This window comes from Phaseolus vulgaris, chromosome 2, assembly GCF_051622355.1.
Source record: "Phaseolus vulgaris cultivar YP4 chromosome 2, ASM5162235v1, whole genome shotgun sequence".
In the NCBI taxonomy this organism is placed as follows: Eukaryota; Viridiplantae; Streptophyta; class Magnoliopsida; order Fabales; family Fabaceae; genus Phaseolus; species Phaseolus vulgaris.
Genome location: NC_143499.1, coordinates 4043027 through 4068624, shown reverse-complemented (window position 1 = coordinate 4068624; position 25598 = coordinate 4043027). Strand labels below are relative to the sequence as shown.

The 25598-nt window shown below is 33.3% G+C and overlaps 3 protein-coding genes across 6 annotated transcripts; all 3 read left to right on the top strand.

Moving 5' to 3' along the window:
* Window positions 1-523: 523 nt before the first annotated feature.
* On the top strand, window positions 524-9585 carry LOC137810331 (SIN-like family protein). The gene is made up of 13 exons (XM_068611533.2): window positions 524-1113; window positions 1200-1268; window positions 1350-1457; window positions 2708-2785; window positions 3386-3550; window positions 4073-4123; window positions 5803-5909; window positions 6000-6065; window positions 6339-6387; window positions 7258-7892; window positions 8294-8491; window positions 8630-8750; window positions 9125-9585. The coding sequence occupies exons 1-13, from the start codon at window positions 718-720 to the stop codon at window positions 9194-9196; spliced, it is 2115 nt and encodes a 704-aa protein (XP_068467634.1). The 5' UTR covers window positions 524-717; the 3' UTR covers window positions 9197-9585.
* A 1630-nt stretch (window positions 9586-11215) lies between these two features.
* LOC137810328 (Target of Myb protein 1) lies at window positions 11216-14612 on the top strand. Its single transcript, XM_068611531.2, has 3 exons — window positions 11216-11909; window positions 12128-12397; window positions 13960-14612. The coding sequence occupies exons 1-3, from the start codon at window positions 11391-11393 to the stop codon at window positions 14380-14382; spliced, it is 1212 nt and encodes a 403-aa protein (XP_068467632.1). The 5' UTR covers window positions 11216-11390; the 3' UTR covers window positions 14383-14612.
* A 3639-nt stretch (window positions 14613-18251) lies between these two features.
* On the top strand, window positions 18252-23687 carry LOC137810327 (cellulose synthase-like protein D2). Of its 4 annotated transcripts, none has more exons than XM_068611528.2 (4): window positions 18252-18453; window positions 19315-20211; window positions 20804-21611; window positions 21705-23687. In XM_068611528.2, exons 2-4 carry the CDS (start codon window positions 19343-19345, stop codon window positions 23460-23462), a joined length of 3435 nt encoding a protein of 1144 aa, XP_068467629.1. In that variant the 5' UTR covers window positions 18252-18453; window positions 19315-19342; the 3' UTR covers window positions 23463-23687. The 4 variants fall into 4 exon arrangements, with proteins under 4 accessions (XP_068467629.1, XP_068467631.1, XP_068467630.1 ...); XM_068611530.2 differs by having other exon boundaries at window positions 18443-18582; XM_068611529.2 differs by having other exon boundaries at window positions 18448-18766.
* Window positions 23688-25598: the final 1911 nt, after the last annotated feature.

The following is a 25598-nucleotide window of genomic DNA, read 5'->3' as shown; positions in this document are numbered from 1 at the left end:
GTAAATATTATTAATATATATATGAAAAAAATATCATTAAGTTTGAAAATAAATTAATATTTTTAATCTATACATTTTATTTTAACTATTGATATGTTTTTAAAAAAGTAGTACTCTCATATTTGTGTAACCGTTTATTTTCATCTGCATCATTATTTTCTTCTGTTTATTCAAGGAATTAGAAGTAATTTCTATTATTATCACAAAGAAATCCCTCAGAATATGTAGAAAGTGTAATCAGAAATTTGTTTTGATTATAATAATTCAAAAAAATAATTATTGAATTTGTAACATTCTAATACGAATTTAATATAATTTAAAAAATATATTAATAATTTTAAATTTATTATATAATTTTTTATTATAATAATAAAAATAAAAAATAAAGTATTTAAATAAAGATATATATTTCTGTTTTTTTAAAAAATTAAAATATATTATACATATAAATAATTCACAATTATATAATATATAAATTTAATCTTATATTTTCCTATAAATAAATAAAAATTCTCTTCGAGATAGAAGGTGAATAATTTTTTCTGAAATATTAGGTTAACAAAATTAAATTTCAGTATTCATAAAAAATTGCTTACGAGTATCAGAAGGCGCAAAAGCACTGCCACTGCCGTTTCTCCGCCGCGCGCCGCCTCCCTCGGCGACGTGACCCGCCGTAACTGCTCGCACCCACCGTAACGCAACCAAGCATTCCACGGTATGGACTTAGACGACTTGGAAGAAGCGCCGGTCAAGGCCACTTCTCGAGTCTCCAAGTTCGCGCCAAAATCGTCGAAGCTCAAACCTAAACCAAAAGCGGAACCTGGCCCCAAAACTGAACCTCAACCCCAACCTGAACCATCCATCTCCAAACCAGAGCCTCAGGAATTCGTTGCGACTGTGAAAAAGAGCGAAGATGGCGTGGAAACAGTGTCGCCAATTCATACAAAGCCCAAACTCAACACCAATGTGCAAATGGAAACGGAACCCAAGTCGGAACCGGAAGACGGAGAAGAACCACGACGAGATGATCCCATGGACGAAGATACTCCCGAAGATACAGTTGTGCGCGAAATTGACGTCTTCTTCACATCTTCTATTGATGCCGAGTCTCAGGTTCGCGTTTCGCTCACCCCATTGCTTGTTCGATTCTGCATTTTTTTTACAATAATTTCGGAGTAATTTTCCTTGTCGCTTTTTAGTTGTTCGTTTTTCAGTATCCTTTGAGGCCTAATTGGCGACCGTACGACATAGACGACCGATGCCAAGAGGTATGTTTGTTGAATTGTTTCTTTCTGGAGGAAAATAGGAAATCAATCATGTTAATTTTCTCTTTAATTATAATTGTGTAGGTAAGGTTGAATCCCGAGAGTTCAGAAGTGGAGCTTGATTTGCCCATTGATCTCGAGTCAAATAATATTGACACAGAGTTTGCCAGCAAATACAACGTCACGAAGCAGGTTTGCTTCTTTATCTCTGCGATTATCTCTAAGATGAGCTATACAGCATTTTTGCATTCCTAGTGAGTCTTACAAACTACAATAAGTAAAGTAATGAGTAAAGTAAAATAACCAAGATGTTTGGTTAAATAAGTGATGACGAAGGTTCCAGGGCTTCTTGGCTGTAATGGTGTATTCTGTTATATATTTTATCGACAAAGATTCAAGTCGTTTTGATGTGGGCTTGGCAATTTAGAATCCATGATTCACTAGATATATCAGTGCTCCTTTATAATATCTTCGCTACATGTTTTGAAATTAGCATCCATCAAAATGCTTATTTGTTGGTTCCACTTGCATGTGCTATGCGAGTGTGAAATTGGTCAAAACCTGGTTACTTTTGTTAGTTTTCCTTAGGACAGTTAGGACGTGTTTTGATAAATGACTTAGTTAAACATTTATTGGATATCTGAAGTTATGTTATAATTTTGTCAATAAAAGTTTTAAAAATGAATTAAAAATAGCTTATATTTCTATAAGTTTTGATTTGCCCTAAATCTGTTTTAATTTTTAATTAAGTTCAAAGAGTTTATCGGAGTTATAAGCCATTGTCTAAGCCCGCATAAACTCTTCTAGATGCCCATTAGTGAATAAAGGAGGGTTAAAGGATGGGGCGGGAATGACATTAAATTACCCCATGTTACTGGTGCATGAGAACTGCTACACTTCATTTTCAACATGTTAATATGGCATTGTTAGAGAGACAGTTATTTTATGCTTCTAATCATATATTGACTGGAAGTACAATGAAACTTTAGCCTGTCAAATGTAGTGTTGCATTTTTTTCCAAAAAGCATATTGTTTTTGTGAAATATTGCAAAGAAGTTCTAAAACTCACCAGAAGTACCTTTTCTATGTTTTTAAAAGGTTGTGTTTGGCAACCAACGTATGAGCATAAAACATCGTCAAACCTTTATGAAATGAACCAATGGTACAATTGTTCTAATTTTGTAGACCCCAATACATTGTTTGAACTTTGATCCGTGCAGCTGGTTTCAACTAGTGCTATAATGCTTGATTGGTGTTGATGTATTTTTTTTATTCCTTGGTATGCTAAACCCTTTTGTTTGTCAAATTCCCCTATAAACTTTTAGCACAAGAATATTGGAAGTTGATGCTTGCAGTTGAGTACTTTATTTTTGCACTTGTTACTTGCATTAGAAAATCGTTATAGCCTGTAAGTATGATGCAATTGTTTTAATTCTCTTCAGACTTATGGAACTTCGTGGAAGCCATCTCGTGCAGATGGACGAGCTGCAACTGCTGTTGGGCTTCTTATGGGAGATAAGGTAATTATTTCTCCCATTCTGTTTTATGATTCTAATTTAGCTTGAAGGTGATATATGACATGAACATTGTATCATGTTTGCCATTGCAACTTGGGAGATTATTGTCCTATAATTGAACATTTAATACTTCTGATGAATTAGGATGATGAGTGTATTTAGCCAAAAATATTTCTCAAGATGAGTTTGTTATTGGTTTAACACGAGACATCTTACACAGGTCTAGAAGGAAATTATAACAATTAAGTAATGTGTTTGTTAATGATAAAGTTCATTGAAAAGCTAATGCAGTTTGGCATACTTTTTAAGGTATGCTTTAATCAACAGTGAAAAGGGGGGAACAAGGAATAAAAAGCATGCCCTGAAATGAGCTTGGCTCCTCCTTTTCCATAAATGGAAAAACCTTGGATTACTACCTACCTTAAAAGAAAAATAATTGAACATTCTCTTGTAAAGACTTGTCAGGTTAGAATCATACATGATTAACCCAGCAAAATTGATATGCTTTACATTTACTTACAGATGTCTGTTTCAAGTTATTCAAGTTGATTGTTTATTTTAGAAAAAAAAATGTAATTTTTCCTACCTTTTTCTTGGTTACAGTTACACGTACATCCAACTCAGGCAGTTGTGCAACTCCGACCAAAATTAAAGCATCTTAATTCTGGTACTTCAAAAAGGAAGAATGTTACATCTGGTGGAGCAAATGCTACCGTCAAAATTGAGGGCTCAAATGAAGAAAAGTCTGTTGCTACATCAAAGAAGCAGGTATCATGTATTTCTTTTATTCATGCATCTTTGTTATTTTATTGTAGTAATTTAAATTTGACTTCACAAAAGCAGGGTGCAGGAATTATAGTTTTCATAGAATGGCATTGGCAATCTTGAAATATTTTTACATGCACTTTTTTAGATGATTAGGTTGTTTATTTTAAGTTGGACCAAAGTTTTTGTTGCTAATCTGGATCTCAACTAAACGTAGGATTTAGAAACCCATAACAGGCATGTGTTTAAGTGACAAATGTTTGGTTGCTGCTGCATACTTACAGGAACATTGGCTTTGTTGTTCATAAATTGTTAAATTTAATATTTAGCAACTAGCACCTTGGCTCCATTTGTGCCAACTATGCTTGAAATTAGACACAGATTTGGTTATTTCGTAAGTTTAGTTCAAAAGCTGTCTTGTTGCAATATCAATCCATCTTGTAATTTTTTTTCTGGTGCTTGTATTCTGTTAAGGCTTGTTAGTTCATTTCCTTCTAGCTAATATGTTTTTCTTCTCTGTTGCAGAATAAGCCGACTGAGCCATCTATTATTGAGCAAAAAAATGATGGTGATGAGGTATTCTAGTAGTTAATACTGCCGTGTGATTTACATGTGATTTTTTTTGGTTATAACAAGGGTTATATTATTCTTAAATGGACACAGAACTACTAGCCTAATTATTTGTCTGTATTGCATTTTTGCATTCATTTATCGATCTATATTCTGTATGTAGATCCTTAAGCAAAGTGTGTTTTTCAGTGAAGCATTTTTACATAAATATTCTCTCCTGCCTCAAATCATAAGTTAGCATAAGTGTGGATCAATCCTGTCCCTGCAGTGGATCTGCCCTGCCTCTGCAAGGTTGAGTTTTTGCACCAAGAATTGCTCCTCAGACTTGGCCTGTCTATTGTCTCCATGCAGAGGTTTTGGCCAGACCATGTAGTCCTGTTGCTGGGAAAGCCGCTTCATGATGCTACCATTTTTTGCCCTTGTCAAGTGGATCCTCTTCTCAATGTCAGGAAATCACTACTTGGGCCTGCATTCTGCTTGTTGCCCTTTTTGGTCTGTTCTGAGGGTCCCCTCCCTTCTCCTTGGTCTGTATAATGGATGAAAACCCTAAACTGTTAAAAGTTTGTTTGTCTGCCTATTCTTTCTGAGTGCATTTTCCATTTGCTCCTCCCACAGTTCATACCTTTTAACATTTGCAAATTAGTGTTGGATTTCGAGAGAAAGGATGGATCTCTTTCTCAAGAGAATAAGTTTTTCTTATCACGCTACAGAGAGTATTTCAACTAAAGGCTGTCCATCAAGAACCACCTCTAACTGTCTCATAATCTAGTAATTTGTCAGTTTGTTCGTTTTAATCCTTGTTTGATTCAAAGTTTTGTCTCCACAACTACGTGTGCAATTTCTATTCCCTCCTCTCCCAGTTTATGTTTTTTAACATTTGCAGAAGTGTAGGTGTTGGATTTCAAGAGAAAGGATGAAGTTATTAAGAGAATAAGTTTTTCTTATAAGGCAATGATTACAAAGAGTATTCTTAACTAAAGGGTCCATCAAGAACTACCACTTCCTCAGTCTCTTAATCTAGTAATTTTTATGCTTACTTCTCTCTATCATTTCCTTCTGGATCCTGGATTATGTACTCTGGAGCTCCTGACCACATCATCTCTAATCCTTCCCTTTCTATAAATTATCTCCACTAAATCTCTATATTTCGTTATGTCCAGCTATAATGTTAAGCTAGTGGCTTCAGTCAAGTCTACCTTTTTTCATGAAATTTAGATTACGTTCTTGTAATTTGTTACAGTTCATTTAATTTAGTTTCTACTAATAAGTTGACCTCCACTCTTAATTGTTCAATAACCATTTTCTCTTATTTTATGATGACAATCCTAAGATAAGAGACAGTAAGGAAATAGGACGATTATCCTAGAGGATAATATAAGACATTCTAAGATATGATAAAATATTTTCATATATTCTAACAACTTCAATAAAAGGTTATGGTTATGACTGTGAAGAATGAATGCAGGATTAGGAGGATGGTTATTTTGGTGTTTTCTGCATGAAACGGACTGTAATGTACTTGTGATACATGGATAAATAACATGTTCTCCTCTTAAATAAAGTATTAATTAGTTCCATATATATGCATTTTCTGTCAAAACGAATTTCTTAATGGTGATTTTTTTCATTTTGTTTCTTTTCCATTCCTGTTCTAATCAGTTTTTCTTTTTCTGCATCATGTGAAGAACTGGCTTCCTCTTAAGTATCATAGCTGCAAGAGTGATATCTCCTCTAGATATTTGGAGCAAATGGTGGCACAAGAAAGTTCTCCTATAAACTTCACAATGAGAGCGTAAGAAGATGTCCTATTGTCCTTTTCCCACTCTTATGTGATATGTTAACGACTACTAAATATTTGAAATCTGTAAATCTTTGATTCTAGGTATGATTATGTTACTGCACTGTGTCCTGGAGCTAGCAACAATTTACCAAAGGGTCCTTCTAAAAGGTGCGTCTTCCTTGAATATCAAGTTTATTTAATTTTGGTCCTTCATTCTGATTAAAGGTTTTCCATTAGCTGTATGTAGGACTCTCATTCTTTATCCTTCCGTATCTGCAATTCTGTCCTTGTCTGTATATTTGTTGTTATATGCTTTCTGTCGTTTTTTCTGTTGACTTCTTCATATCATGTTTGTTGTGCCTATAGTTCTACATTATTTATCTTTATTGGTTTATACTTTTGCTATTGGCTTATAATTTTATCGTGTGTATTTAAATTTAGGGATCTACTATCATTACCTGTGGAAGAGCGACTTAAGAAAATGCTAGAGGTTTGTAACATTATTTGCTTTTGATTATGTTATAGGGGCATTGAGGTCTAACAGCATTCTTCATCTTACTTCCTATGCTTGTTCATAGTTGGCTACATTCTTTTTTTTTAAAGATATTCTGTATTCCCAATTCACTACTGGTGTTTTATGTGTGTTAACTGTTAAGTTATTAGTGGATATCTATATCAAATAACCTGGACATGTGCACCAAAATTGCTCATTGATAAGATTGCAAACATTTTCTGCTTTCAATATATATATATATATATATATATATATATATATATATTTCCTTTAGTTATAAATTAGTGCAAAATCAAAATACATTAATGCTAAAATTTGAATTAACATCAATGGATTGCATAGTCTTACAAAATAAAAGATTACAAGTTAAATTGATAAATAAACATATATTACTAATAAAAATAAATAAACATTTACCAAAATGCAATCAAAAGTATGATGAGTAGTTAGATTTTGTATAATACATATCAAAAGTAACAATGGTTTCGAAAGAGGTTATGAATATTATAGGTAGGGGATTTTAATTTTTCCCCAGTAAAAATTCATCTGTTTGTGAATTGAATCAGTTAGTTCTTGCCAGTGTGTGCCCGATTTCATGATTTACTTTACCGACTGGTTTCCTGATCACCAGTTAAAGGGTTGGGGCGGGGGCCTAGTTGAACTGGTCAATCTGATCTAATTATCTCAACTATGGTCTCAACTGAACACAGTAGTATAACAACCATCACTACCTTGCCTTTTCCTTCGAGGTGGGATAGGCTACAAAGATCAAATAATGCTGTAATCTTCTATTTATTTTCTCTGTGCTACGTTTTATAACTTGTCTAACGCAGCTCTTTATGATAGACATACCCACCACAGCGTTTCAGTGCTATAAAACACTTTGCTCCTGAATACTCTGAGGAGGAACTCCTAAAATTCCTGCAGCAACATGCATTATTGTTGTGGGGACTATGGACTGCAAAAAGTTCATTGCTATATCCTAATGGTGGTGCGGCATCTTTGGCCAGAGATTATGTCTTACTAATGTTTAGCAAGAATTTGAAAGTTCAGTCTTCTGATTTGAATGTTCGAGGTGAACTTGCTACTCATGTGAAGGACTTCCTTAAGCAATTCGGCTTGGAAACAGCTAATCTTGATAAATCTGCTGGAGAACCAAAACCTTACTGGAAATTCAAAGAGCTTCCTGATGAGTCATTCAAAAAACTCTATCCAGATATTGTTGAAAAACAGGAAAAACTTTTCAAAGGTTTGGAACAGCATTTACCTGGACTTGTTTCTAATGTTGGAAAACGTAAAATTGGTAAAAGTGCTGTAGCAACCCAAGGTGTAAACAATGACGCTCTTAAATCTGTAAGTTCTGATCAACGGCCAACAAGTCTGGCTGGAGTATCTACTGGGAAAATGACCATGTCAAATGAAACCCGACATGCTCTACCAATTGCTCTCAAGAAGCTTTTTCAGACTAACAAAGTTTGCAGGTACGGTTATCGAGACATCTATCCTTTGCTTTGGTGATTTCCCATGTTCAAATTATTGTTGTGATAATATTTGGAAGCACGATAGTTGTAGTTAACTTCATACCACTTTAAAAGGCTTTCATATTTAAACACATGTGTGCTTTATATATCAATTTTTTCTTTTGTTATATAAGATTTGTGTTTTTTGTTGACATATGTTGTATTATAGTCGTATTGTGCACATAATTTTTAAAATGTTGTATCCCCGTGTTCTGGATTGTATACATGTTTTCGAGATTTAATATGGAAAGGCACTAAGATCACAAGCTGTGCTCACAACACTCATTGGGCTCTACAGAAGTTCTATTTTTTTATTTTGTTGTTTGACAGTTGTCTTGTGCTGCTTCTATTTGTCTTGGCAGTTTCAAAGTAATATGCCAAGGATTGCGCGAAATGGCAGTTTCCAAAGCTATGCTTTCTAAGGGAGATTCTAAAATTGCCGTGGATGCGGCTCACAGTCTTGACGGTCCACATAATGAGTTAATGGCAGTCATAAACGAAGTTGCATGTGAAATCCACGGTTATTATGTGTTGAAATCATCACAAGATGATCCGTTCAGGTTGTTTTTCTCTTCCTCACCTCACCCTCACCTCCAAAAGGAAAATTGTTTTCATTCCATGGGAGGTCTGAGAATTTTGAAAACAAGTAGCATATTCCATATGTTATATAAATGCTAAGGAATCATTGCTCTCTGCAGAGATGTTGTAATTGATATGCTTCGTGGAAGTGGACCCAATGCCAAGCTGAAGAAGGCTGAGATAGTTGAAGCTGCAAGGAGAAAACTTGGTAGGGAGGTCCCTAACAATGAATATAACAAGGTAATTTGATTTTTTTTTTCATGAGTTGGCTATGGTATACTATTTATTTATTTGTAGTTTACAATAGAGTATTGAGTACTGGAACATGGATACGATGTAAATAAATGAGATAGACACAAGGAAACGAAACTTCGCACAATCTAAAATGAGTAGTTACTTGAAATTTTGATCAATAGATCTAGACATGATAAAATAGTAGAATGAATATCACCTGTGTAGCCATATTAATTAGAAAGTAGATAATGATCTTAACATGGAGGGAACGCAAACGTATATTGCAAAATCATGATCAAGATCATTCTCAAGCTTGATCATGTTTTCCCTGCTTATTATCCTAAGGGTTGTGTGTTTGTTCGTTTTTGAAACAATTTCAGGTGATGAGTGAGTTATGCGTGTCAAAAGGTTCTGTTTGGGTCTTGAGAAGCGGTGATGGAAGTAACCAATGATTGTGTTTTTGTTCGTCCTTGTACCATCACTTCTGCTCAAGAAGCGGTGATGGAAGATTGTGTTTTTGTTCGTCCTTGTACCATCACTTCTGCTCACGGACTTTGATTTGTAAGAATGGAACTCACTTGCTTTACAGAACTTATTGCTAATAGTCATTATTCTCAAACATGCAAATCTTTTCCACCTTTTTAGCTTTAGATAGGGAGATCAATTAGTTATTTTAATCAAAAGAAAAGGATAAGAAAGTTCGATGAAAGAAAATAGGAATGTTTTAGGATTGCACCTTCAGCCATTTATGGATATTTTTTTTTCAGTTTGTATACAAATGGAATTTCTACACGTTGCTGTTTTCACTTGAGAGTATGTGATTCTTTCCTATCTTTCTGTACTCTACTTATAAAAGGGGTTCTTGAAATGAATTTTATCCATCTTTAAATATGCACACTTTTCATTTCTTGTTCTTGACGAAATAAAAGTAGATATAAAAAAATTAAGAGTTTTCCCTTATTTGGATAGAAGGAAAAATAAATTATTTGTAAATATTGTCATTATTTTCTCGTACTTATATCGTGTTTAGTTTCATTGTTTGCTTATTGTTATGTAACTGATTTATTCATTTATTTCTATGTACATATAATAGGGAAACGATTTATATGAATAGAAGGAAATTTAGTCACAGAATACTTTTTTTGTAGTAAATTAAATACATAATAATTTTTTTCTTCACAACATTTATTATCTATAACAAAATCTTATTATAAATTAAAATATACAACAAATAAATTAATAAAAAGAACTACAAAAAATCTGTTATATTTACAAAAGTATAGTTTATATCTCAGTATACTTCACACCAGGATAATGCAAACACACTAAAAAAACACAGCAAATTGGTATAATAAAATTTGTAAATGACTGATATTTCATTAACTATCACAATTATGAGGGATGAACTTATGCAACCACTCATTTTAAAATATAATAATAAAAATTGTAAACAAATACGAAAATGGAGCAGGTGGATAAGCATTTGTTCAACTAATTCTTCAAGTTAAATAAAAATTAATTTTTTAAGAGGGTAGTTATTTTTATAAAAAAAAACTATATTTTTTCATCAAATTTGTATGAAATGGAATACTGAATACGTATAAATAATGCAAATATTCACGCATATCCAGTGTTTAATTGAATTTATTTAACTAATTAATTAACTAAAAAGTAAAAGGGTGATTCACATTTAACGTATTATATAATTAAAGAATTGGTGGAGAAATAAACTCATTTACACCTTAATTGCATTAAGTGTAAAATCTGAGTTAATTTGACTGACAAATTGACCAGAAAAGTGATAATTTTAGAATAAAAGGTATTTGAAAAAATAAAATAGTTGTGAAAAATAAGTGTGAAGTGGAATAATGAATTTGGGAGTGAGAAAGAAGTTTAAAAAAAATAGTAGGTTTTTTTTTATAGATTTTGGTGTAATTTTTTTTTTTAGATTTATCGAAATAAGTAAATTTTTGTTTTTTTATGAAAATGGGTAACGGAAAAGTTGGAACTTTCTTATCCACAACCTTTTGCTTTAATAACACTTAATTATATTATGATTAAAATTTATAATTAAATAATGTGTATGATTAAAATTTATAATTAAATAATGTGTATGATTAAAATTTATAATTAAATAATGTGTATGATTAAAATTTATAATTAAATAATGTGTGACAGTCTATGTTCGGATAAACGAACACACTTGTACAACATTAATAATATTTGTTAAATTTTTTGAGATTTTTAACATGAATTTAACATAATTAAAAAAAAATTAAAAATTTAAATTTATTTTATATAAATTTTTATTATAATTATAAAAATAAAAAAATCAAATCCACTATAAAAAAAAATCATCTTTCTACTATAAAAAAAAATATAATATACTTATTACACATATAAATTAAAAGAGGCTAAAAGGAAAAATCTACCTAAATATATAATTTTTAAAAAGAAGTTAAAATAGTCTTGTTCCTATTAAAAGAAAACAGAGAGAAAGGGAAAGGGAAGAAAACAGAGTGTTCTGTTGCGTTGCGTTGCGAAGGGAAGACTTTGCCCAGTCCTCACGCGTTCTCTGCAACCACCCAACACTTCACTGTGAAAACCCTTTTGCGTTGATCTTCTTTGGATCAGAATCAGAAGAAGATGAGCGATAATCTGATGGAGAAAGTGAGTGCACTGGGAGAGCGTCTCAAAATCGGAGGAGTGGAAGTGGGTCGGAAGATGACTGAGGGAATGACTTCCATGAGCTTCAAGGTCAGAGAGTTCTTCCAGGGGCCCAATCAGGCCGAAAAGCTCGTCGAGGACGCCACCTCCGAGGCCCTAGACGAGCCCGATTGGGCCCTCAACCTCGATCTCTGCGACCTCATCAACACCGACAAGCTCTCCTGCGTCGAGCTCATCAGGGGAATCAAGAAGCGGATCATGGTCAAGAGCCCTAGGATTCAGTACCTCGCCCTCGTCCTCCTCGAAACCTGCGTCAAAAACTGCGAGAAAGCCTTCTCCGAGGTCGCCGCCGAGCGCGTTCTCGACGAGATCGTCAGACTCATCGACGACCCCCAGACCGTCGTCAACAACCGCAACAAGGCCCTCATGATGGTCGAAGCCTGGGGTGAGTCCACCGGCGAGTTGCGGTATCTCCCTGTCTTTGAAGAAACTTACAAGGTTCTTTTTCTGTCTCTCTCTTCACTCTGTTTAAATTCAAACAGTTTAAGACCAGAGCCTGTGAATTAATGATAAAACCCAGAAAAATAACTTTTTATGTAACAATTAACTGGTGTGAGATTTTCAATCAAACCCCATCTGGGGTAGTTCAATCAGAATTTATTTTTGGTTATATTTAGGAGTTTTTAAAAAAAAATGTTTTTTTTTTTGTTTTTCAGAGTCTGAAATCGAGGGGAATAAGGTTTCCAGGTCGTGACAATGAAAGCTTGGCACCGATTTTCACTCCGCCTCGTTCAGTTTCTGCTCCAGAAGCTGATGTTAATCTTCAACAGCAGTTTGAGCAAGACATTCCTGAGCAATTTGAGCATGATGTTCCTGTTCAGAGTTTTTCTCCTGAACAGACTAAGGAAGCCTTTGATGTTGCGAGAAATAGCATTGAGCTTCTTTCCACTGTGTTGTCGTCTTCGCCGCAACAGGATGCTTTACAGGTATACTGTGGTTGTGGTGGTATGATGTTATTATCAGTTGCTATTTTTTGAATGTGCTGTTTTGTTGCTCTATAAGTAATGTATGTTTGGATTAGGACCCATGTGTTGTATATGTGGATGGAATATGGATAGAACTTCAGTTGGTTTTGTAACTAAATAGCTTGTTATGTCTGGTGCATGACCTTTTCTGTCTTCAAAATTTACCCTGTGTTGTTATGGCCTCTATTTTGCATACTGTTTTGTGCTTCTATAGTATATGTACTTAGAAGAGATTACATAACCTATGCAGTTAAGTTTCCTGTGTAAGTTTGATACTTCACATTTCACAATAAGAAAGGGGACAATTGTGTCAAATCTAAAAAGCTTGTCAGTTTGCTGTGGCTGGTGATGGAAAAAGTGTAGATACTGTGGTTATGGAAATGTTATCTTCTGTAAACCCCTTCCCTTGGTTATGATCTTCACAAAGTTTTGTCCAGTGCATCTCCGTATTTTACTCTGACCCATGATGTTTTATCTTGAACTACTTTACTGTGTAAGTATTTGTTCTTTTGAAATTGGTCTACAATTGTGTGTTACACTATACAGATATAGTCATAAAAATATGTTAGTGGTGTTTGTCGATACAAAACTTTTATTTACTTTTCAGTGATAATAGTGATGATGATATTCTCTTTCCAAGAAAAAATTGAACTGCTGATGCTTGGTATAGTTTATTTAGATTTTTTTTACATAAATCAAAGCTTGTATAGCTTCTAGTAACGAGATTTATCACCCCCTTTGCCATGATAATTCAGTGATGATGGGTATTGTTTATCTGAAATTTTGAATTACTGGTTTATTAGGATGATGGGTACTGAAAAGAGAGATGTCATTTACTCAATTAGTCCTTAATTATGCCTAATATGATATGTATCCATTTACCTAACTAAGCAGCACCCACTCAAGAACTTATCCTAACTTATCCTAAACTTCCCTTGTAAGTTCCCCAAATAAAAAACGTCAGTTTTAGCCATGTGATGTTCCTTGCTAGAGAAGAAGCGAATTGAATCAGGCATTGGTGAATTGCCAAGATGGAAATGCTATGAGGTTCAAAAATTCCTCTTAAATGACGTGTCTGTGTCGCACACACGTATTGGACACCGATACTCGTAGGACATGTATCGGTAAAGTGTCCAATTCAAAAAATATTTGTTTGATTTCTGACAATTCTAGCACGATTCTAATACAATTTTAAAAAGGAGAAATACATTAATTTTTTAAAAACTCAAACTTATTCTATAAATTTTTATTATGATTACAAAACTAAGGAACAAACCCTTTTAAACCAACCATGAGAAACATCTTTCTGTTACAAAATTTTTTTGAAACATACTCGTGAACATTGTCAATTTATATAATATATAGATCCGTGTTCCTGTGTTTTATATTTTAGAGATTATACGTATCTTCGTGTCCGTATCGTATTAATGTTCGTCATATTGGTGTCCATGTCGTATCAATGTTCGTGTCAGTATCTGTGTTACATAGCGAAAATGAAATGTGACCATTTCTTCCATTTGTAGGATGATTTGACGTCCACGCTTGTACATCAGTGTCGTCTGTCTCAATCTACTGTCCAGAGAATTGTTGAAACTGCTGGGGACAATGAAGCTCTTCTTTTTGAGGCCTTGAATGTTAACGATGAGATTCAGAAGGTTCTCACCAAGTACGAAGAGTTGAAGCAGCCTGCAGCTGTTCCACTTCAGCCTGAACCAGCCATGATCCCAGTTGCTGTTGAGCCAGATGAGTCACCGCGCCACACTAAAGAAGATGCCTTGATTAGAAAACCAGCTGCATCAAGAACACCTCCTCAGGGAGGGAGCAGTGATGACATGATGGATGATCTTGATGAGATGATTTTTGGGAAAAAAGGAGGGGAAGCATCAGATGGGGGACAAGATAAAAAGAAGCAGCAATCATCGAAAGATGATCTCATCTCTTTCTGAGCTGCAATACTAATTCTAAGCTGAATATAGATCAGAGTGCTTTTGATGTCATGTTACTTTTATATCTAGATGTTGATTGTGAACTTTGTTCAGAATTCAGATTGCTCGGTTGGTCCATTATTTTTTATTTGCACTTTATGTGCAATTTATGTTTGAACCATGGTATATAAGTTCTTGACAGACAAGATATACATGAGAAAAACTGGATAATTTCAACCAGGTTTCATTCAGTGCTTGGAATCTGTGTTACCCAGATAACAATGATTTTTTCTTGCTTGATTAATGATGGTAACACCACATCAGAATTCACTCAGATAACAGAAAGGCTATTTTTTTCTGCACTTTAACAGTATCAATCTACTCTTTATGCTTTGCATCTTAAAACTTTCATTTTGGATTAATTCGGTTGGGTCCATAAAATACCATACGATAAGTAGAAGTCTCAGACGACCAAATGCATTATATCTAACCGAAGATTAACAAAATTAACTAGTAATAAACCATTAGCTAATACATTCTTAATCATAATTTAAAATTCTAATACATTCTTAATCATAATTTAAAATTCTAATAACAAAGGATGACCAAATGCATTATATCTAACAGAAGGTTAACAAAATTAACTAGTAATCAAATATTAGTCAATACATTCTTAATCAAAGTTTAAAATTCTAATTTGATCTAATAACAAATGGTCTGTTATAATCATATAAATAATTACAGATTTCATTTTGAGAATAAAATACATCATCATATATCACATTAATTGCACCGAATATTGAGATTTGAGCATCATAGTGTCTTTCTGCTGATACTATCTGAGTTTTAGAGTAGACGAGAAACAAAGGAATGAAGGGAGAGTTAGAAAGTCTTTCCATAAAGGGAATGGAAAGCCGATCGACCAAAAAATGAGACAATTGTTCTCTTGATTACAATCCAATCATTCTTTTAGTTAGAAAGAAAAAGAAAAAAAAAAAAAACTTTGGATAGACATAGCATGTGAACATGTGACTAAGTTCATGTTGTGTAACACATTCATTCAGATAATATACAAAATAAGAAAGAATGTTGCGTTTTGAAGGATCTGAGACGGCGTGCTTAATATAATGTTAGTAAGAAAAGCACGTTACAATTATGACAGAGGCATTGGGTATCAAAAGCACGCAAACACTTAAAAACGTTGCTTTTTCGGTCAAAACAATTTTCTTGGTGCTTACACTATTGACTCTTTTTTTTATTCAAAATCAAGTTTTCAGTGAATTACATTCTTACCAACTACTTTGATTTTAAACTTAAACAAAGAGCAATTTTCAACACAAGCGTTAGAGCAAGTTATTTTGGAATCGATGTTCATTCAATAAATTTAATTGATGTTAAAAAATTGAATTCATACAAGATTTAATAATAAAAAATATAATTGAGAATAAAAATTACTAAATTTTTACAAAAATTAATTTTAGATATAACTCAACTTAATAAAATTAGTTAGTAAGAATAAGACGTACACTATTTACATGCTATAATTTAATTTATATCTAATTATATCATATATCAACAAGACTAATAATTCAAGAAAAAAAAAATACAATATCATTGATTATCTCAAATTTTTAATTCATATATATACTACATCCTAATAGTTTAACCTTGAAATTTACCTATATAATAATAGTTAATTTTCCAGTTTTAATTCGACTTATAAAAACATATTTAAATTAATCAAAGATATTGTTCACCTTAAAACTTTATCACAAATGTTAAAAAGTGTTTTAAAAAATTAAAAAGAAACAAATTATTGTCATTAAACTAGATGATTTTTTATTTTTTAAGGTAATCAACTTTTTTTATTCTTATCAACAACGTCATTTTTTGTATCTTTAAGTTTGATAAGGTTGAAATTTAACCATAATTTTATCCCTAAAAATACATCATAAAATTAAGAAAAAAAAAAAATATATATATATATATATATTTAAATTGCTGTTAACTTTCATCCTTAAAAATTATGAGATTGTAAGAACTCATTAGTTCCACTAGAATTAATTTTGAAGGGAAACTCTTTTCCAGTTTTTAATAAATGAAATAATTAATGTTGTGTTTTGAGCCAGCAATGATGTATTCATATTTCTTTCTTAACAATTTTTACAACAAAAGTTCACCAATTTCCATGGCAATAATTCTGTTTGGTGAAGGTCCCCCACTTCTTATGTCTGCAACTTTATGAAAAAGTAAATTTATTTTGAAAAAAAAAATATTTTATTTAAAAGAAAATAATTTGATATTATAAAAGTATACACTTGATAATGAGTTTCTGAGAGGTACGATATTTTGTCTAATTGTCTCATATTCTGACTACTTTTTTACATTAAAATAAAATTGTTTTTCTGTTGAAATGTTGCTTTTTAACAGACAATGAGGAAATCTATTAATAAAACACCCACCACTGATTCTGTAGTTTCAAATGTAAACAACTTAAAATAAAACTACTGAGAGATCAAATTATGCACTTTATTTTAATGAAAAAAATTACATAATTAAGAGAATAAAGCTTGACATTGATACATATTATTAATAATCTAATATAACATTAAACATAGTTAAAAATCTAAACATAGACAATGAATACTTTCCTTTTTTTAATATAATTTAATTCATTGTTATTATATGGATTGGAAAGGTCTTTTCTACATAATTCGAATTTTTGGCACTAGTTGGCTTGGGTTTCTTGTCTTACAATTAGCTTTGTTCTTAGTAATAGGAAAAATATCTGTAAAAAAATATTTATATATTCAATAATTAATATTAAATGATTAAAAATAATAAAATTTACTAAAAAAATGTATTTATTTATTTTTAATAATGTATTTACAAGAAAAATTATCTGAATAAACTTGAATTAATTCGATAAATTATCGATCACGATAAACCTCAGATTCATATTAAACCACGATGATTAAGAAAAACATCTCATCGAAGTTCAAAAATTTCCTTAATAAAAATTGCTGATCATCACTTCTAGTTATACAATATAATATTTAAGGAACAATTTAAACCCTAAATCCTAAATAATTTCCATGAACATGAATGATTAATAGTATTTTTTTATTTTTTTTTTTAAATATTGTTCATCCAACATACCAAATTTTCTTCCAAACCTTATTTCATAATTGAGATTTCTTTTCAAGTTCCTTAAATTCATACACAATGGTCCCTACAAAGTGTTAGAGTTGTACAATTCAATCATTTTTATATCTTTGGAATATTTGATTACACTTACATCACTACCCCTATATATGCTTACTAACTGAAATTCCTATCCTATCAATGGGTCATTGTTTTTAAAACTTTATGCTAAAAAAAAACCCATATTATTTTGCTACATAAATTAAGAAAAACTGTACATATTTATGAAGAGAACGTATCAGAGGAAAAGTTCATTAAAATGTACGTATAATGCACTGAATTAAAATTAATTCAAATTGTTAAATACAATTAAATCAATTTAAGTAATTAAGTATAATTTAAGCAATTAAGTATAATTAATTATATTCCATTCTAATATACTAAAAATAATCAAAAAAATTAAATGCGACTCAAGTGAGAGTGATAACCTTTTATGAGGTACTGATAAACATACACTCTATATTTTACTAAATTAATATTTTATTTATTTTTTAATTTAAAATTATTATTATATTACTATAAACAGTATCAAATGTATTTTGTTGACAGTGTGAAGAAAACTTTTCTCTTTTTGCAATATGAATGTTATTAATTACACAAAATATATTTTAAAATTAAAATTGGAAAGAACAAAATAGAAGATAAAAAAAATGTTTTGGTACTTGTCTTTGTTCTGTCTAAATTGCGTGTGACAGTGTCGTGTATGCGCGTTTGTTTGTTTTGTTTGTATTTTGAAGTCTACAAGGTGACAGTTGTAGAGCAAGTTCAACACTTTAACTTTTGAGCTTTTCCATCAGATTCAAATTCAAACCCATCTCTTCTCTTCTCCTCTCCTCTCATGGCTTTCTGATATATTCACCATTCACAGATCTGAAACAAAGTAAAGAGGTAATCTTCATTTTTCATCCCTTGCACCACCCTTTTGTCTAACGTGCATTCATGCTTGTTTTTCTACTCCAAGTTTCAAGCTTTATCTGAAGAATTTTTCTGTACGAGTGATGGGGTGAGGTTAAAAAGGTGAAAAAGCAGGGAAACTGTGAATTGGACATTTTTTTTGCAAAAAAAATCTGAGCTTTTTTAGATTTATGATTGTTTGTGGGTTCCTCAAAGCAGCGAAGTCAAAGGGGTTTGCCAACTTTGGCTGACTTGTTAATGTCGTTGCTGCTGCTGGTTAGGAACATCAGAGCAGGGAAGTCAAAGGGTTCGTGTTTTTGCTTTTGTGTGAAGATGGGTTCTGTGCATTTTTTTTTTATTAGAGTCTAGTACTATTCGGAGCTTGTGAGTTCTTGGGGTTGGTTTTGTTTTGAGTGAAAAAAAAGGGATATTTTTGGATCTTCAAGTAGGGGTTATGGAAAAAATGCCCATGGGTCTGCATCTTTGTGTAGATTCCAGTGAATATGTGGTCTCTTCTCTTTTCAACTTCTTTTCTACGCCCTCATGAAAGTTTACACTTTTCGCTTTTCGCTTTTTTTTTTTCCTGATATTCTGTGGACCTGTCGAAATTATCTGAGCAATCTTCAAGATTTTACTGAGATCCAGCCATCGGTTTGCTTGTTTCAGTTGTTTGTTTGATACTTGAATAATGTGCCTTCATAGGGTATACTTTTTTCTCAGTTTTTCTCTTTAACAGCACTCTTATTAGCTATGGATTAAGACTCATCCTTTGATATTTGGTCTCAGTGTTTGTAGTGAATTGAATTAACTATGGTTTTTGATGAAGTTCTTATTTTGTAAATTTCTGAGTTTCAGCATATTATAATCAGTTCTGCAGTCAACTATGGCATCAAAAATGTTTAGAGCAAGTCGATCATCTATATCAACATCATCTGATGGTGCACCTGATGGTCAGAAGCCTCCATTACCTCCAAGTGTACAATTTGGAAGGAGAACTTCCTCAGGCCGCTATGTGAGTTACTCTAGAGATGATCTTGACAGTGAGATAGGGAGTACTGACTTCATGAACTATACGGTGCATATACCAGCTACCCCAGATAACCAACCTATGGATCCATCAATCTCACAGAAAGTTGAGGAGCAGTATGTGTCAAATTCACTTTTCACAGGTGGATTCAACAGTGTTACTCGAGCCCATCTAATGGATAAGGTGATAGAATCTGAAGCAAGTCATCCACAGATGGCTGGTGCAAAAGGGTCTTCATGTGCTGTTCCTGGTTGTGATTCTAAGGTGATGAGTGATGAACGTGGTGCCGATATTCTTCCCTGTGAGTGTGATTTTAAGATATGTAGAGATTGTTATATCGATGCAGTAAAAACAGGAGGTGGAACGTGCCCAGGATGCAAGGAGTCGTATAAGAACACAGAGCTAGATGAAGTGGCTGCAGATAATGGTCATCCTCTTCAACTTCCTCCACCAGGTGGAATGTCTAAAATGGAGAGGAGATTGTCCTTGATGAAGTCAACGAAGTCGGTTTTAATGAGGAGCCAAACTGGGGACTTTGATCATAACAGGTGGCTCTTTGAAACAAAGGGGACCTATGGCTATGGTAATGCTATATGGCCAAAGCAAGGTGGTTTTGGAAATGAAATAGAGAATGATGTTGTTGAGCCTACTGAATTGATGAACAGACCCTGGAGACCACTTACCAGGAAACTGAAGATACCTGCTGCTATTTTGAGTCCATATCGGTATGGAGTCTTTACTCTTAAATATCTTTTTCCTTGTAAAATGTCTCTCTTTGTATGTTTTCTAAGTATACTAACTTAAACAATGCACTTCCATCATGTATAAAAGGTTGGTTTGGTGGTAAAAGCCGAAAAGAGGAAGGGATAGCTCCCCACAGCAAAGAACTAACATATTAACAATATTTACTGATCTAAAAAAAAATGCAGTTCCCAATTATTCTGAGTGTCTATTAACATTATTATGTATAGCTATATCCATGTAAAACATAGATAAATAGTTTATATTAATATGTTTGGGATTTAAATATTGATGGATTAATGAATTTGGTTCTGCATATGGTATGTCAATTGAGCAATATTGACTTGGTGGTATTCCTTTGTTCAAGCATCCTAACGCATAAATTCAGAATACATGGGAGATTTGTGATGATTATTTAATTGCACAATTTTTTTCTTCTTTATATTGTCTGCTTTGGTGTTTTGCTAGACTTTTAAAACTGATGTTCGCTTAAATTTTTTATTCTTGTGTTTATTCTACGATTGTATGACCTATACTCGTCCTGAATAATTCATTCTTCTCTGTGTTTGTTTGCAGTCTTATCATTTTTATTCGTTTGGTTGTCTTGGCACTGTTCTTGGCATGGAGGGTCAAACACCAAAATACTGATGCAGTATGGCTGTGGGGCATGTCTGTTGTTTGTGAGATATGGTTTGCTTTTTCCTGGCTTCTGGATCAACTGCCCAAACTCTGCCCGGTGAATCGTTCGACAGATCTTAATGTTCTGAAGGAGAAATTTGAAACTCCCACCCCTAACAATCCAACTGGAAAATCTGATCTTCCAGGAATAGATATCTTTGTTTCTACTGCTGATCCTGAGAAAGAACCTCCTCTCGTGACCGCGAACACTATCTTGTCTATTTTAGCCGCTGATTACCCTGTTGAGAAGCTTTCTTGTTATGTTTCTGATGATGGAGGTGCACTTCTAACTTTTGAGGCAATGGCTGAAGCTGCCAGCTTTGCTAATGCATGGGTTCACTTCTGCCGTAAACATGATATAGAGCCCAGGAATCCTGAATCATACTTCAGCTTAAAAAGAGATCCTTACAAAAACAAAGTGCGGCCTGATTTTGTCAAGGATCGCAGACGAGTAAAGCGTGAGTATGATGAATTCAAGGTTAGGATCAATAGTCTCCCTGATTCTATTCGTCGTCGATCAGATGCCTATCATGCTAGAGAGGAAATCAAGGCCATGAAAGTTCAGAGACAAAACAGGGAAGATGAACCTTTAGAAACTGCAAAGATCCCTAAAGCAACATGGATGGCTGATGGAACTCACTGGCCAGGAACTTGGTTGAATCCTACATCTGAGCATTCTAAGGGTGACCATGCTGGTATAATTCAGGTACTAAATAGGTCCTCGTAGTGTTTTATACAAGTGTCATAGTCTTACTGAGTTTTAAGTATGATTAATAATTTGTTTTTCGTTAATGTGTAGGTGATGTTGAAACCTCCCAGCGATGAACCTCTTCCAGGAAGTGCTGATGATACAAGTCTCATTGACCAGACTGATGTTGATATCCGTCTTCCCCTTCTTGTTTATGTTTCTCGAGAGAAGCGCCCAGGCTATGATCACAACAAAAAAGCCGGTGCCATGAATGCCTTGGTTCGAGCCTCAGCAATCATGTCTAATGGTCCATTTATACTCAATCTTGACTGTGACCACTATATCTACAACTCAAAGGCAATGAGGGAAGGCATGTGCTTTATGATGGATCGTGGAGGTGACCGCCTTTGTTATGTCCAGTTCCCCCAGAGGTTTGAAGGGATTGACCCCTCTGATAGATATGCCAATCATAATACTGTCTTCTTTGATGTCAACATGCGAGCCCTGGATGGACTTCAAGGGCCAGTGTATGTGGGAACAGGGTGCCTTTTCAGACGGATTGCACTATATGGTTTTGACCCGCCACGTTCCAAAGAGCACGCCACCGGTTGTTGTAATTGTTGCTTTGGTCGTCAGAAGAAGCATGCATCAATGGCAAGCACCCCAGAAGAGAACCGGGCACTGAGGATGGGTGATTCTGACGAGGAGGAAATGAATCTATCACTCTTCCCTAAGAAGTTTGGAAACTCAACTTTCCTCATCGACTCGATTCCTGTGGCTGAGTTCCAAGGCCGACCACTGGCTGATCACTCAGCCGTGAAAAATGGACGTCCACCGGGTGCTCTCACCATACCCCGTGATCTTCTCGATGCATCGACCGTGGCAGAGGCCATCAGCGTCATCTCCTGTTGGTACGAGGACAAGACCGAGTGGGGAAACCGTGTCGGGTGGATCTATGGATCTGTGACAGAGGATGTGGTCACTGGGTATAGGATGCACAACAGGGGATGGAAATCAGTTTACTGTGTGACCAAGCGTGATGCCTTCCGTGGAACAGCTCCCATAAATCTCACTGACAGGTTGCATCAGGTCCTTAGATGGGCTACTGGCTCAGTTGAAATCTTCTTCTCAAGAAACAATGCTCTTCTGGCTAGCCCAAGAATGAAAATTCTTCAAAGAATTGCATATCTGAATGTTGGAATCTACCCTTTCACATCCATATTCCTAATCGTCTACTGCTTCCTTCCTGCACTGTCCCTTTTCTCTGGGCAGTTCATTGTGCAGACCCTCAATGTCACTTTTCTTTCTTACCTCTTGGGAATCACTGTGACTCTGTGCATACTTGCAGTGCTTGAAATCAAGTGGTCTGGCATTGAGCTGGAAGAATGGTGGAGAAATGAGCAGTTCTGGCTGATTGGAGGGACAAGTGCTCATCTTGCTGCTGTGCTTCAAGGTTTGCTGAAAGTGATAGCAGGGATTGAAATCTCATTCACTTTGACTTCAAAGTCAGGTGGTGATGATGTAGATGATGAATTTGCTGATCTGTATATTGTGAAATGGACATCCCTTATGATACCACCTATCACAATCATGATGGTTAACTTGATAGCAATAGCAGTTGGAGTTAGCAGAACCATATACAGTGTCATACCACAGTGGAGCCGTCTACTAGGTGGTGTTTTCTTCAGTTTTTGGGTCTTGGCTCATCTCTATCCCTTTGCAAAAGGCTTGATGGGAAGAAGAGGAAGAACACCTACCATAGTTTTTGTATGGTCAGGCCTCATTGCAATCACAATTTCTCTCCTTTGGGTGGCCATCAACCCCCCTGCTGGTTCTAACCAAATTGGTGGTTCATTCCAGTTCCCTTGATAGCTCATTCTTTTTGTCACATCACATGAATCTGTCACCAATTTCTTTATTTAAATTAGTTTCTCTCTCTCTCTCTCTCTCACTATATATATATATATATATACACATTTCATTCTACATATTTACTAATGAATGGACTTAAATTATGCAGTCTGTTATGCTTATGAATTTTGTTTAGAACAAAATTCCAGAAATGTGATCATATTTGGCTGTCACTGACTTTTGCTTAGAACATAATTCCAGAAATGTGTGTGTATATATATATACACACTTCATTCTACATATTTACTAATGAATGGACTTAATTATGCAGTCTATTATGCTTATGAATTTTGTTTAGAACTTATTTCCAGAAATGTGATCATATTTGGCTGTCACTGACTTTTGTTTTTCCTTTGTTCTTAAACAATTAAGTGATTGGCCTCATTTTCTGATTATTTCTGAAAACAATGCATTCTCATCACCCCTTTATCAACCAATGATTGTTTGAAGTTCAAGAAAGGGATAATCATGCCATCTTTTTGTTTAGAGATAGATACATTTATGATATTGAAGTTAATATACATTTCTTGTTTTATATATTATTCTTGAAGGAAATTATTCATGCTGTGTTTGAATACTTTTGATTAGATGGAGATAATTAGTTTATTTTAATTCTTTTAAAATTAACACAATTTTAACAATAACAAGTAATCTTTCAAAAAATAGAGTATTTTTTAATTAATGTACAAATATTTTTATGTAATTTTTGTCAATCTATTTTTCACTCATCCTGTCAGTTGAAAATAAATTTTTCTATTTTACTTTTCACTTCTGTTTGCTCAAACAATATTCATTTTCATAATATTTTTTATATTTCTATGATTGTGATTTCACTCTTTCTTTTTTCTTCTACTCAACTTCTTATCCAAATAGAATGTAAGAAAAAGATATTAAGTTGTTATTTGTTAGGGTATTTTGCATGCAAAATAATGCATTGTTCAAAAAGCTCACTTTATGTTTAGAGTGAAAATTCCAAAATCCTTATACATAATATATTAAAAAAACTTCCTAATTACTTATTCCAAAAACAGTTTAGAAATATTGATTCTAGAACAAGGAATTAGAAATGTATTTTTCAGAATCTGTAATTTAAATTTATAAAATTTATCGACACAATTTGACATTTCTAGAAAGGTTTAAAACATATATTTTTTTAAATGTTAATTCTAAATTATTTAAATAAACATTGTTATGTTTTTTTAATTATTTTTTAATATCAGATTGTAATTTGTGGAAAGTCAAGTTTATTGAAAAATGGATATATTATTTTTAAAGGTCTTAATTTTCAAAAATGTCAAAAGTAAAATGTTGGAAGTACATTAAATGAGAGATAAGGAAAAAGGAAAAATATTAAAAGTTTATATTTATTTAATTTTTGCATGAGAGTTATATCCAATTTTTAAATTTTAATTGAAAAATAAGAAAGATATTTCCAACTTGTTGAGATAATGTCATTATGATTAATTATTGTATTTGAGATATTGTTCGTTTTAAAATTTAAAGTGTGTTTTAACTTCTAAACGATATAAAACTATTTATAACTGTGAAAGAAGACTTCCATTGTCCTATTCAAGAACTAACAGCATAAAATAATAGAGAAAAAGGAATAAGAGTTATCTGAAAAGTTTAAAGTCAAATTACAAATCGGAAAGTCATTTTATGAAGGATAAAATGACCATTTTAAATATTATGGAGGTCCAATTAAAAATTATGGAGATGCAAGAAGAAAAAGTCTATTTTTTTATCTCAATCTAATTTAACACTAACCCATTCAATTTAATTTAGACTCTTTCTTCCTACACTTTCATATCTTCTTGTGCCACCCCATATTAAATGTGAAAATACCGTTTTGTCTTTTTTTTTGCACCACCCCTTGAATTTTGAAATAAGCCTATGAATTATGTAATCTGGATATATCCCGGTTTACATAATTCAAAAGTCAATTTCATATTTAGAAAAGACTTCCGGATTAGGTAATCCGGAAGCTAATCACACATTTGAAAAAGACTTCCAGATTACAAAATCCAGAAACTAATCGTATGGATAAAATAGACTTCTGGATTATGTAATATGGAAGTTAATTACAAAAGGCTT

Excerpts from the sequence above, each read along its gene's own strand:
- LOC137810331 (XM_068611533.2), top strand. The coding sequence starts at position 718 with ATGGACTTAGACGACTTGGAAGAAGCGCCGGTCAAGGCCACTTCTCGA. Across the intron at positions 3,551-4,072 it reads TTGCTACATCAAAGAAGCAG|AATAAGCCGACTGAGCCATC; the intron begins GTATCATGTATT and ends TCTCTGTTGCAG. Across the intron at positions 6,388-7,257 it reads GACTTAAGAAAATGCTAGAG|ACATACCCACCACAGCGTTT; the intron begins GTTTGTAACATT and ends TCTTTATGATAG.
- LOC137810328 (XM_068611531.2), top strand. The coding sequence starts at position 11,391 with ATGAGCGATAATCTGATGGAGAAAGTGAGTGCACTGGGAGAGCGTCTC. Across the intron at positions 11,910-12,127 it reads TCTTTGAAGAAACTTACAAG|AGTCTGAAATCGAGGGGAAT; the intron begins GTTCTTTTTCTG and ends TTTGTTTTTCAG. Across the intron at positions 12,398-13,959 it reads CGCAACAGGATGCTTTACAG|GATGATTTGACGTCCACGCT; the intron begins GTATACTGTGGT and ends TTCCATTTGTAG.
- LOC137810327 (XM_068611528.2), top strand. The coding sequence starts at position 19,343 with ATGGCATCAAAAATGTTTAGAGCAAGTCGATCATCTATATCAACATCA. Across the intron at positions 20,212-20,803 it reads GCTATTTTGAGTCCATATCG|TCTTATCATTTTTATTCGTT; the intron begins GTATGGAGTCTT and ends GTTTGTTTGCAG. Across the intron at positions 21,612-21,704 it reads ACCATGCTGGTATAATTCAG|GTGATGTTGAAACCTCCCAG; the intron begins GTACTAAATAGG and ends GTTAATGTGTAG.